Source organism: Erinaceus europaeus, chromosome 6 (genome assembly GCF_950295315.1).
Source record: "Erinaceus europaeus chromosome 6, mEriEur2.1, whole genome shotgun sequence".
Classification (NCBI taxonomy): domain Eukaryota; kingdom Metazoa; phylum Chordata; class Mammalia; order Eulipotyphla; family Erinaceidae; genus Erinaceus; species Erinaceus europaeus.
Window position 1 is genome coordinate 54360582 of NC_080167.1, and position 13123 is coordinate 54373704.

General features: G+C 39.8%; 1 protein-coding gene across 1 annotated transcript in view; it reads right to left on the reverse strand.

Annotated features, from left to right (window-relative positions):
- CUBN (cubilin) overlaps positions 1 to 13123 on the reverse strand; it is a 289660-nt gene that overhangs the window by 158352 nt on the left and 118185 nt on the right. Inside the window, exon 29 of the mRNA XM_060192232.1 lies at positions 4514 to 4695. Coding sequence (XP_060048215.1) covers positions 4514 to 4695 — 182 coding nt within the window. The remainder of the gene's footprint in view (positions 1 to 4513; positions 4696 to 13123) is intronic.

The following is a 13123-nucleotide window of genomic DNA, read 5'->3' on the forward strand; positions in this document are numbered from 1 at the left end:
GAAGGAAAACAGACAGGTTGGGAACAGATGGGTCAGGAAGTAGGCACACCCACCAAGAGAGACACTTTTGACCCTATCATTCACATGTTATTAGTATCTGCAGCATGAGGAAAGACAATATCACTTTACTGCAGCCTTTCTACCTGACTCAAACATCTATAGAGAACCCTGACAGGGTTTTGGAACAGAATGTAAGTAAGCCCTTCATTTCTGACTTAAGAAAACAAACAAACTTGGGGACAGTGGTGGTGCACCTTTTGCTTAAAAAGTGGATAGTAAAGCATGTTGAGGTGGCAATCGTTGTGTTGGTTAGGTTGTGATCGGTGGATGCAATATTATTTGGTTTGGATTGGGAGATGCATACAGGAAAGTGGGCCCTATCCAAGGGTTCCAGGACTGAGGGAAGTAGGGGCTCTATAGTGGAGATGTGAGGTTCCTGCTGTCTTAGGGTTCAAAAAGACAATCGATAGTTAATGTTATCATCACATTATTTGTTAATTGGGTTAACTTTGAAAAGTCCCTTTGTTATGGTTTGCTGTATAGTATCCAGTATCTTGTATATAGCTGTGCTATTGGATGCTTCTAATCTACTTGGTCTAGGCTTTTGAGAGAGTCCACATATCAAATACATAGCCTATATATTAAAAAGATTCAGTTTGTCTTTTGAGAAACTTTGAGACATACAATTGATTTGACAACCCTTCAGCTTCATTACTCGGGTGGGACCTTTCCTTTTATAGTACACTCTAATTTCATCTCAGGTAGTTCACTTTCTAACAAAGTCCCATAACCTAGATATACACCAGTTTCTGTGAGAGAGAGCTTATGTGCATACGTATCCATAAACTACTGCAAAATATATACCTGAAAGCAGAAGTACACTAGAGTTTGCAGTGAGTACCTCCCTAACACTTCCTCTCCACTATTCCAAGCTTGGGATCCATGATTGCTCAACAAATTGTTTGGCTTCATATGTTAACTCTCTTTTCAATCACCAGGTTCCAGATGCCACCAGGATGCTGGCTAGGCTTCCCTGGATTGAAGACCCCACCAATATGTCCTGGAGCTCAGCTTCCCCAGAGACACACCTTACTAGGGAAAGAGAGAGGCAGACTGGGAGTATGGACCGACCAGTCAACGCCCATGTTCAGCGGGGAAGCAATTACAGAAGCCAGACCTTCTACCTTCTGCAACCCTCAATGACCCTGGGTCCATGCTCCCAGAGGGCTAGAGAATGGGAAAGCTATCATGGGAGGGGATGGGTTATGGAGATTGGGTGGTGGGAATTGTGTGGAGTTGTACCCCTCCTACCTTATATTTTTGTTCATTAATCCTTTCTTAAATAAAAAATTTTAAAAAAAAGTGGATAGTACACATAGTACTATGAGAAAGGACCCATGTTTGAGCCCCCATTCCCTACATTCACGAGTGGTGAAGCAGATCAGAAGGTGTCTATCTTTTTCTCTTCCCACTTTATCTTCCCTCCCCTCTCCATTTCTCTTTGTCCTATCAAGAATAATAGAAAGAGAGGTGGCAACAGTGGATTCATAGCACCATCACGGAGCCCCCCCCCCCCCCCGATGACAATTAAAAAAAAAAAGACAGGATAAAAAAGAGAGAAAGAAAACTTCCCCCTCCCAAATATTTAAGGATTAGAAAATACTCCTCTAAATTCCAGTTTTGATGTAACAGGCAAAGCCAACTTATCCTAAGAAAAATGTTACAAACAAACTGCTCCCTCCCTTTTACACAGAGGCAGGAACCCTCTGGAATGTCAAGGCCAAAGCCAGAGACGCTGCTTTGTCCCACTATCCCCAAGGCTGCTTGCAGGGAACAGCCCGAGCCTGCTTTCTCACGTAATGGGTAATGGGTGTGACAAAACCAGCAGCACAATGAACCCATTTACATTTTGCCAAGTGGGCAACCATCACATGTGCTTTGCAATATGAAATGAAGGGCTAGAACATTCACATTACTGTGGAAGAATTGCTGCCAGGCCTTTATAAGTGTCCAGGGGTTAGTGTAGCTGAGAAATATCCTTGGTAGCAAGAGAGACTATGCGAACATACCACATGTGAGTGTTATTCCTGCTTCATTGGTGTGTAAATTTTGGAAGCCAACTTGTTCTCTCCTCCTAAAACAACATTCCTCCTCTGAGATGGAACCATGACTCGGCAACTGGGTTTACATGAAGACACGGGTTTAATAACACTCTTATACACTCACTGTGTCATTTTCCTCCTTTAGAGATACAAGGGGAGCCACTAAGGTCAGTAGTTCCTAGAGACCTGCATCCTAAGTGTTAGGGGGTGGTTTGAGAACCCCTCTCTTGTTGAGAAAAGAAGTTATTCTACAATTAAAGTTTCTATGATTGAAAGTTTCATATGAAGCTCATGCTTCTCAGTTCATTCTCCCTCTCACAGTGTCTGCCTTTGGCTTGTTAATCTGGCTTGTACAAAGGGCTGAGCTTCTCCACTCACTATCCTTGTGGCCATGGAAAACCCTGACAATCTTTTTGATTTTAAAATTTTTTAATTTATTATATTTATTTATTTACTGGATAGAAACAGTCAGAAATTGAGAGGGAAGGGGTGACAGAGAGGGGGAGAGACAGAGAGACACGTGCAGCCCTGCTTCATCACTTGCAAAGCTTCCCCCCTGCAGGTGAACTGAACCCAGAGAATTGAACCCAGGTCCTTGTGCATTATGAAATGTGTGCTTAACCAGGTGTGCCACCACCTGGCTCCTGAATCTTGGTTTTGATAACAGTAAAATGGGAAAGAAATTTTCTTATGTCACAGGACTAGCTAACACTCAAATGAGAAAATGTGTGCAAAAGAATCCCTTGGCAACTCCTCACAAATGTGCACTGCTATGGTGAGTCAATCAGTGGTATAGACGCTTTTCCGTCTTTCCACAATATATGTTGAGTGTTTGGCATTTTCCAAGGACTCTGCAGCACTAGGGATGCAACAGTAAATCAAAACAAACCACATCAACATTGAGCACTCATAGAGTCTAAGGTCTACTAGACCAAGAATCCTTGTTATGACCTTTTGAGGTCACAGGAATTTTGTGGGTACTTGAAGACATTAAGCTTTGCAAACAGATCAAAGTTCAAGACATATATTTATATACTTATTAGGTTGTCAGAAAAGTTATGATGTATTTTTCTATGTTTTACAGTGCAAGAATGTGTCATGACTTTTCCGACAACCAACTACATCATCATGACATATATGACTACATTATGACTAGGTTTTTGCAATAAAAATATGATTGTATTAAATTCTCAAAAATCATCTTAATTATCTGAGACATGCTATTTTAGTAGCATTAGAAAAATTCTTACCTGTGGTGGGAAAATGATGACTTGGTTGAAGGTGTAACATACTGATACCTATCTTGGAAGAATGTGGAAGTATATTTTTGTGACAAAAAAATCTATAAATTAATATTTATTGAACAGAGTGATACTGACAATAGAAAAAAAGAGAAGTTCTTAGTCTCAAATGCTTCCCACCATGCAAGCTTTTAAATTTTTTAAAATTGTATTTATTTATTTTCCCTTTTGTTGCCCTTGTTGTCTTTTTATTGTTGTTGTAGTTATTATTGTTGTTATTGATGTTGTCATTGTTAGATAGGACAGAGAGAAATAGAGGAGGAGAAGACAGAGAAGGTGAGAGAAAGATAGACACCTGCAGACCTGCTTCACTGCCTGTGGAGCGGCTTCACTGCCTGTGGAGCGACTCTCCTGCAGGTGGGGAGCCAGGGGCTCGAACCGGGATCCTTATGCTGGTCCTTGCTCTTTGTGCCACATGCGCTTAACCCACTGTGCTACTGCCCAACTCCCAGCAAGCTTTTAAATTTTTATATATTTGAGCTGTTGGGGAAATGGACTAAAGACTTTGCACAGGTACTATACAATTAAGCAGCCTTCCTGAACCAACTGCTTTTATCTAGTTACTTGGAAAGGAAGAAAGAGAGGGAGGAAAAAAATGTGAGAGAGATTCCATCACCCTTTTGGTGCTTCTCATGGTGCTCCCATGTAGTGCCAGGGCCCCACACTCTGTCAGACATGAGCTCAAGCCACTGAGACCAGGCTGGACCCTAAGTCAACACTTTTTACAGTCTCTACAGCTATTGTGTTTTGCACCTTCACAGTGCAGCCCCTCAAATGTCAGCTGCCAATGGCTGGGCAATTCCTCTGCCACACTTCACCCTCCACTCTCCATTGGCTGCTTTCTGCTCCCCACCCCCGCCCCCAGGACCTTTCTCTCACTCAGCATGTGAGAGTTACCAATCCCTTGGTGGGAGTCCTTAGAAGAATGATTCTGCTTTCTCATATCTATAATCATCATTCATGGAGGTGGACACTCATCAGAACAGCTGAAAACAGAATTCTACTAGCCACTGGGGGGTTGGGGGAGGAGGGAAGTGGGGATCTCTGCAGAATGATTTCCAGTTCTAACCCCACATTTTGGAAATTGCTGAAAACAAGCTAAAGCCCTACCTCCAGGGCATCATAATTGCAGGTTGAGTGATACTCCACATCAAAGTCATGGATGGTGAGCTGAATGCTGCTCCCAGGGGCTGTGTGAATGTACCAGATGCACTCCTTGTTGGGAGGATATGAGTTAGGATATCCGGGGCTGCTGAAGGAGCCTGTGGCCCCAGACAATTCCCCACCACAGCCTGCAAGAACAACAAAGGTCAGTGGACTCAAAATAGGTGTAGGCAAGTGGATAAACATTCAATATTACAATTAAACAAAAGACAATTGAAATGCACAATGCCTAACATGGAAAAAAAATCATACAGGTGTGCTAAAATAATAAAGCAATTAAAAACAGTAAGAGAAAAATGATAGCCACAAGTTATTAGGTTTATTCCTTTACAAAACCATTTGTTCTGTCACTGGTGCAATGGTTTTGGTTCTTATTCTCACTATATCAAACATGGTATTTTTTTTTCATCCATAGTAGAAAAAAACTGAGCTCTGCTCAGTTCTGGCTTAGAGGATATACATGATTGAACCTGGGACCTTGGAGCCTCAGGCATGAAAGCCTTTGCATAACTACAAATGCTACCTCTCCTGCCCCAGACATGGTGTTTTTTAATGTTATTCTGAAATTTGTCTTTAGTATATTTAGGTAACTATTTCATACTTGTAGATACAATGGGCCATATGAGTATTGTTAGTGAATGCCACATGCCTCAGTTATTTTTCCTATGTACTTTCAAATCTAACATCCAGAATTTTAAGTGCTAAATATCCTTGCCCTCCTTTGAGGGACTATAGAAAATGAGAGCATGTGTGACATGCCAATAGAAAAACATGCACACTGACAATTATAGTAAGTTTACTCATAAATGCCAGAAATTGGGGACAACCACGTGAATGGATAAATGGTGTTCCATACAGACAGTGGAATATTATTCAGCAGTAACAACAAATGAGCTATCAAGTCACAAAAGATTTACAAGCAACATATATGAGTATAAGTAAATGAAAGAACTCTGTTTGAAATAGCTACTGTAGAATCTCAAGTAAAAAAACTTTCTGGAAATGGAGAAACTATGAAGAAAGTAAAATATTCAGAGGTTGCCAGGATTGAAGGAAAAGGAACGATGGACTTCCAGGAGACAGAAGATTTCAGGGCAGTAAAATTACTCCCTGTGATATTGTAATGATGAATTTAAGTCATTATAGACTCATCCAAACTCATAGGATGTACAGCAACAAGACAGAACTCTAATGTCAGTTATGGAATTGGAGTGATCATGATGTGTTAGTGTAGGGTCACCAATAAATAAGTAAATATATTTACCCATATATTTACTGTAATGAGAGAGACAACAGAGAACTGCTCTGCTCTGGCACATAGTAGTATTGGGGATCAAACTTGGGATCTTTGGAGCCTCTTGCATACAAGTTCAGTAAGCTAATGCTGAGCTATCTCCCTGGTCCTAGGTTCAGTTCATCAACTGTAAGGAATGTCCTGCTCTGGTAGAAGTTGTGACAATGGGAGAGACTATACATGGTGAAGCAGGGACTATATGGGATCTCTGCTTTACTCAGTGCTGCTGTGAACCTAAACCCTTTCTACATACTAAATTCTATTAGTAACAGAAAAGAGTTAATTACACAGTTCCTGGCCCAGGGAACTTGCATCTAAAAGCCAGCAGAAGACAGAAGATAATACCTAAGTAGATAATAATGAAAAGTACAGTAGCAGATGTTTCCTGAGTGTGTTCGTATCACGTGTTAGGATAGTAATTAAGGCAAATCATTGCAACAAATATTCTAATGCTGCAGCATGTGGCACACAGTGAAAACCTGCAGTCACTCGCTGAGCAATCAGATGTGCTTTTCAGGCATTTTCTATTTTAATACTCTGAACAACCATATAAAGAAGCAGGGACCACTAGTATTGTCTACAATTTTCCAATGAGCAAACAATATAAGCAGAGGTCAAGTGGCTTGCTCAAAGCTTCTAAGTGGTGGGGCCAGGACTCCACTCTAGCAATCTGGTAGTGCCAGGTACTTAATTATGAGATCCTACAGATACAGTTTGTGGAAATTCAGAAAGAGATTTTAGAATGGAAAGGGAAAGAATGATCTAGGGAGTCAGTAAAGTTTAAGGAACTCTCAAATATTAAAGGCAAATTTAGAAAAACTTAAGGACAATATTGGAGGGGAAATATTTTCCCAGCAGCAGTTATGGGTGACTGAAAAATATTACTTTAATATATTTGGGCCTATTTTTTCTATTTTCTTAGAATTCATTTATAGGTTTGGGTGAGCCTAAGTGACAGAGCAGCAGAGTTGCATGCCCCAAAGCTCAAAGATTTGAGTCCTTGTACCACCATCAGTTAAAGCTAAGCAGTGCAGTGGTCTGCTTCTCTGTCTCTCTCTCACTAAAAATACAAAACCGCTGTTCTCCACCTGCAGGGGGGAAGCAGGAGCAGTGAAGCAGGTCTACAGGTGTCTCTCTTTCTTTCTCTTTATATCCCACTCCCCTCTCAAATTCTCTTTGTCCCATCAAATATAATAGAAAGAAAAAGTGAAAAAATGTAAAAAGAAAATACACTATGAACATTTACAATACACAATATATTGATTTGGTAGATTATTCCAAGTACCTTTTCTTATACTATAGCAAGTCTTTTCAAGTTTAACAATAATGGTACCTCCTGATCAGTGTGCATAAATGTAATTGTCATATGAATAAAATGAAACTGACATGAGTTAAAATTTAAGACACTTAGACTGAGATCATGACTACTAGTCACCATCTGCAAAACCCTCATGTGCAGTGAGACAGAAGAGTTTTTGATAAGTGGAAAAAATAAAAACTCTCCCTACTGAATCTCACTTAACTGAAAATATACTCCATACAGAATCTCCACTCAACATCTTAAGCAGAATTCAAAGAAGAATATTGATAACAGTGAAAAAATCTGATGCCAGCTCACCATGCTAGCAGTATCCTGAGATGTCATTTTCCTGCTTGTATTTGAAAATCACTGTGGTTTTAGACTTTAAATTAGTAGCACAGGGTAGTAACTTTCTTGTATCCTATAAAGTTTTTGCTTTTATTTCTGGTTAAAATCCTGTGAACAGGCTGCTTAAAATTAGACGTGCTGACATCGTTCAAGTACTGTGGTGAATTTTAGAGAAACATGAGTACCACGAAAGATTATGAAATATTTTTCCTGCTATAACAACACATGGAAAATATTCCTGAAACCAAAATCAGCAGTTTTCATACTCAGTCCCAATGCACAACTCCAGGGGCACCATCACAGCATATTCCATTAACTGTGCTCCCGGAAGTTGTTCAGCAGAGGGATCCATATAGTTAGTTGTCTTCAGATGTAAAACATTTTACTAACAATTATAGGTGAGCAAAATCATTCTATCACCTCAATTTTGTAGACTTCATGATTAGTTCCTATAGTCTTTGAAACCAACTGTATGAAACAATACAATGAAAAAAAAATTTGGAGGGAAATAACTTTGTGGCTGCCTAATATAATAGAAGCAGGTAATGGAAGCTTGGATATATCATTTATGCATACATATATATTATTTTTTAAATTATCATCATTGGGGCTGCTTCACCACTGAATCAACTTTTTTAGATAGAAAGTAGAGATGATACTTAGTCCATGTCTATAACCTTGGGGAAACTGTGGTGGATTACAGTAGGTAGACTGAAGATTCAGAATTCTGGTGGTGGGACTTCAAACCCCTGTTGACATGTAATTCTATAATATAAAAATAAATAAAATATAATATAAAATATAATATAAAAATAAATTAAATAAATAAATAAAAAAAGAAAGTGAGATAGGCAGGACCAGGAGTGGTGGTGCACCTAGTTGAGCACATCATTATGGTTTGAGCTCCCGTTTCCCCACCTGCAGGGGAGTCGCTTCACAGGCGGTGAAGCAGGTCTGCAGGTGTCTATCTTTCTCTCCCCCTCTCTGTCTTCCCCTCCTCTCTCCATTTCTCTCTGTCCTATCCAACAATGAACAACGTCAACAATGGCAATAATAACCACAATGAGGCTACAACAACAAGGGTAACAAAAGGGGGAAAAATAGCCTCCAGGAGCGGTGGATTCATGGTGCAGGCACTGAGCCCAGCAATAACCCTGGAGGAAAAAAAAAAAGAACCCGGGTTTGAGCCCCTGGTCCCCACCTATACGGGAAAGCTTTGTGAGTGGTGAAGCAGTGCTGCAAGTGTCTCTCTGTCTCTCTCCCTCTCTATTCCCCCCTCCCTTTTGATTTCTGGCTGTCTCTATCCAATAAATAAAGATAATTTTTAAAAAATTTAAAAAGAAAGAGAGACAAGGCAGGAATGGGTGTGTGTGTATGGGGGGCTGGGCGGAGAGAAGGTATCACAGCACTAAACACAGCTTCCTCCAGTATGGTGGAGATACATACATGACAGTGCAGGTGCATCAACCCAGTGAGATATCTTTCTGGGCCTCTGCATTTTTATTTCCCCTCAGTTCATCAAACAATCTAATTTAGTCTTTAAAATCAGAGTTGACTCTTCTGAAAACCTGTACAATATTTTCCCACTGTCCTTTCCTATTGTTTTACATTTCCTGGTAAATGTCTGTAAATAACAGGGCACAAGTAGCCTAAAACGAGTCACTAAATTGGAATAGTAGTATCGAATTCTTGGCATTCGGTGACGTTTTGAAATATTACAATGCTAGGGAGTTGGTAGCACGACGGGTTAAGCACAGGTGGCGCAAAGTCCAAGGACTGGTGTAAGGATCCCGGTTCGAGCCCCCGGCTCCCCACCTGCAGGGGAGTCGCTTCACAAGCGGTGAAGCATGTCTAAAGGCGTCTCTCTTTTTCTCCCCCTCTCTGTCTTCCCCTCCTCTCTCCATTTCTCTCTGCCCTATCCAACAAAAATGACACAATAACAACAACAACAATAATAACTACAACAATAAAACAAGGGCAACAAAAGGGAATAAATAAATAAAAGCATAAAATTTCTAAAAAAAAATATATTACAGTGCTTATTCTATTTGCCCACTTATAGCTCTAATAGCCCACAGTGTATTTAACCCTAGATTTTTTTTTCCCTCCAGGGTTATTGCTGGGCTCAGTGCCTGCACCATGAATCCACGGCTCCTGGAGGCTATTTTTCCCCCCTTTGTTGCCCTTGTTGTTGTAGCCTCATTGTGGTTATTATTATTATTGCCATTGTTGACGTTGTTCATTGTTGGATAGGACAGAGAGAAAATGGAGAGAGGAGGAGAAGACAGAGAGGGGGAGAGAAAGACACCTGCAGACCTGCTTCACCGCCTGTGAAGTGACTCCCCTGCAGTTGGGGAGCTGGGGGCTCGAACAGGGATCCTTATGTGGGTCCTTGTGCTTTGCGCCACATGAGCTTAACCCACTGCGCCACCACCCGACCCCCAATCCTAGATTTTAAAATGAACAAGTCTTATTTTTTTTAATGCACAATTTTACTTTAAGGTATCTCTTCTCAGTAATAATGCTTATGTATGAATCTTTTCTTTAAAAAATCCAATATTTTTAAAATGCAGAGAAGGAAACTGTTGGAGCTTGAAGCCCTGGTGTTTTCTTTCTCTCCTTCATGTTCTCACTACTTCTGAAGTTTGGCATAACAAAGGGCAACACCATTGATTTGGAAGCTCAACAGTATGAATTTTAATTATAAAAACTATAGAGTACTGGGAAAGAGCTAATTTGGTAAATATGATAGAAATTCCAGTCCATTGGGGCCAGGAGCTATTGCACCTGGTTAAGTACTCACATTACAGTGCACAGGGACCTGGGTTTACGTCCCTGGCCCTCACCCGCAGGGGGAAAGCTTCAAAAGTGGTGAAGCAGTAATGCAGGTGTCTGCCTCTCTCCTCTATCTCCCCCTTGCCTCTCAATTTCTCTCTGTCTGTAGCCAATAATAAATAAAATATTTTTTAAAGAAATTCAAATATATCTTTGTATTTCTAAATTTTGAATGAGATAAAAATAGCTCCCCTCATAGTTAGAACCTAAGAAACTAGCAAAGTATTATGCAGCAGATCTGGGGCCTGAGAAGGGGGAAGATGTGGTGTTAAGAGGGAGCTGGCTTTCCAGAGCCCTGTGGTGGAGGAGGATGACCTTTTTGTGGAAGTTGAGATGTGCTCACACTTATTTGGGGAAGACATGGAACTCTACCCCTGTGACAACAACAACAATCTTGTAAGTAAATATCTCTTCAATAAAATCATGTAAAATACAATTATTTTTCAATGTCATTCACTCATTCAGTGCCAGTGCATTTATTGAGCATATGTCCTAGCTCAAGCAGAGTTTATATGTCAGGTATTTTAAATGCTACTTGAAAAGAAATCTATTTGTGGTAGATCTTTTTAAATTAAAAATAAAAGTAAATAGGAAGTATAATTCCCACTAGATAGTAAAGTTTTTCAAAGACTATATAATTTGAGTCTTTTGGATTAAATTGTAAAAGGTTTGGAGTTAACTAGCGATGAAAAGGGAGTTAGTTACAAAATAGAAAATATGGTTTAGAAACTATATAAACACATACTATCCCAGTGTCAGTCAAAAGAAATGTCAGGCAATACAAAACTCCTATTGTGCTAGATTCTAGGGAAGAAAAAAATTGTTCAAAATGCTAAAAATGAAGCAAAAGCCACATGATTTCATTCTGTCTTGTCAGCTTCTTTTCACAGTGAGTAGCAGAGCTATTCATTTTAATTTACTATTTCTGCGCCTCCTATGGAACAGAATTGTTTATGTTTATTTTCAATAATGAGAATATAATTCTAAAACATATTACTTGGTAAATTGTCATGCATATAGTTGTTACAAATGCTGCTGATGTTTAATATTAAGAACTTTCTACATGAAGAATTACTCTAATTACACTCTTCGTATAAATGTAGATTTATCTGAAGCCAAGAAAAAGCAAAAGCATCTTGTTCACTGCACTGTTTGCTTTTGTGTAGTATTTTGGAATTAGCAACCTCTTATTATAAGTTTATCCTGAGTCACAGGGAAAAAAATCTGTTTCTAAATCCATCTGCTCCTGTTGGAGACAGATATGGCAAAGTTTCTAGAAAATACCAGTTATCTATTTTTCATTTAAAATGGAAATAATGGTAGGTACCCACAAATACTAAAGTGATAAAAATGTTTGCAAATTGTACAATTATTAAAAAAATAAGGGTTTGGCAGAGGCACACCTAGTAAAGCACACATGTTACAATGCACACATGTTACAATGCACACATGTTACAATGCACATATGTTACAATGCACAAGGACCTGGTCCCCACCCGCAGAGGAAAGCTTCATGAACAATGGATCCGTGCTGAAGGTGTCTCTCCTCTCTTCATCTCTCCATCTCCTTTCCCCCCTTTATTTCTCTGTTTCTAGCCAATAAATATTTTTAAAATAAATAAATAGATTTTTTTTAATTATGTCATTGTCAGCCATGCATTTAACTTGGGTGGGTGTTAGGATGAGGTGACGAAGTCAGAAGAAAAAGGTGATATAGAAAAGACTGGAGGGAGGGCCAGGTGATGGTGTATCCAGTTAAACCTCATGTTACCATACTCAAGGAACACAGTTCAATCCCTGAGCTCTCACCTACAGGGGGAAGCTTCAGGAGAAGTGAGGCAGTGCTGCAGGTGTCTCCCTTTCCTTACCCTCTCTATATACCTCTCATCTGTTGATTTCTTTCTGTCCTAGCAAATAAAAGGAAAAAAAATGTCCACCAGGAACAGTGAATTCATCATGCAAGTACAGAGCCCAGTGATAACCCCAGTGGCAATAAAAAAGTCAACATGCAGTGGTCTGGGAAGTGACACAGTAGATAAAGCATTGAGTTCTCAACCATGAGGTCCTGAGTTCAATCCCCAGCTACACATGTACCAGAGTGATGTCTAGTTCTTTCTATATCTTCACTTGTCTTTCTCATGAATAAATAAATAAATTATTTTTTAAAAAGTCAGCATGAAAATTAAAAAAGACTTTAGATGAAATAAAGTATATCAACCAGTTAACCATCAGGAAATGATGTTTAGATTCCTCAAATTCTCTCCATCATTCTTGCTACCTGTCTGGGTGAAAGAAAAGTAAATATGAAAGATATTAAAGAGAGTTGTGTTCTATACCTGCACTTAAGTAACTGAAAATAAATGATAAAGTGGCCTTATTGTGATACACTCAGTAGAGTGCACACATGGTTCAAGCCCATGGTTCTCATCTACAGAGGAGAAACTTTGTGAGTCGTAGGTGAAATAGGCACTACAGGCATCTATCTATCTTCCCCACCCTCCTCTCAATTTCTCACTGTCCTGTCAAATAAAGCAAGAAGAAAAAAAAGGAAAAAAAAATAGTCACCAGGAGCAGTGCAGGCCGCAGGCCCCAGGCCACAAACCCCAGTTTTAACGCTGAAAAGAAGAAGGGAAAGAAGAAGGAAAAGAGGTCCACTGTCACTGGTCATCTCCATCAGGAACAACATAATGGACCCCAATGTGGGCCCCCACAGGACCCTGCCCTCAATGTGGATCAACAATGGTAGAGAATGTTCCATCCTCTGAAGGGAGGTTGAATA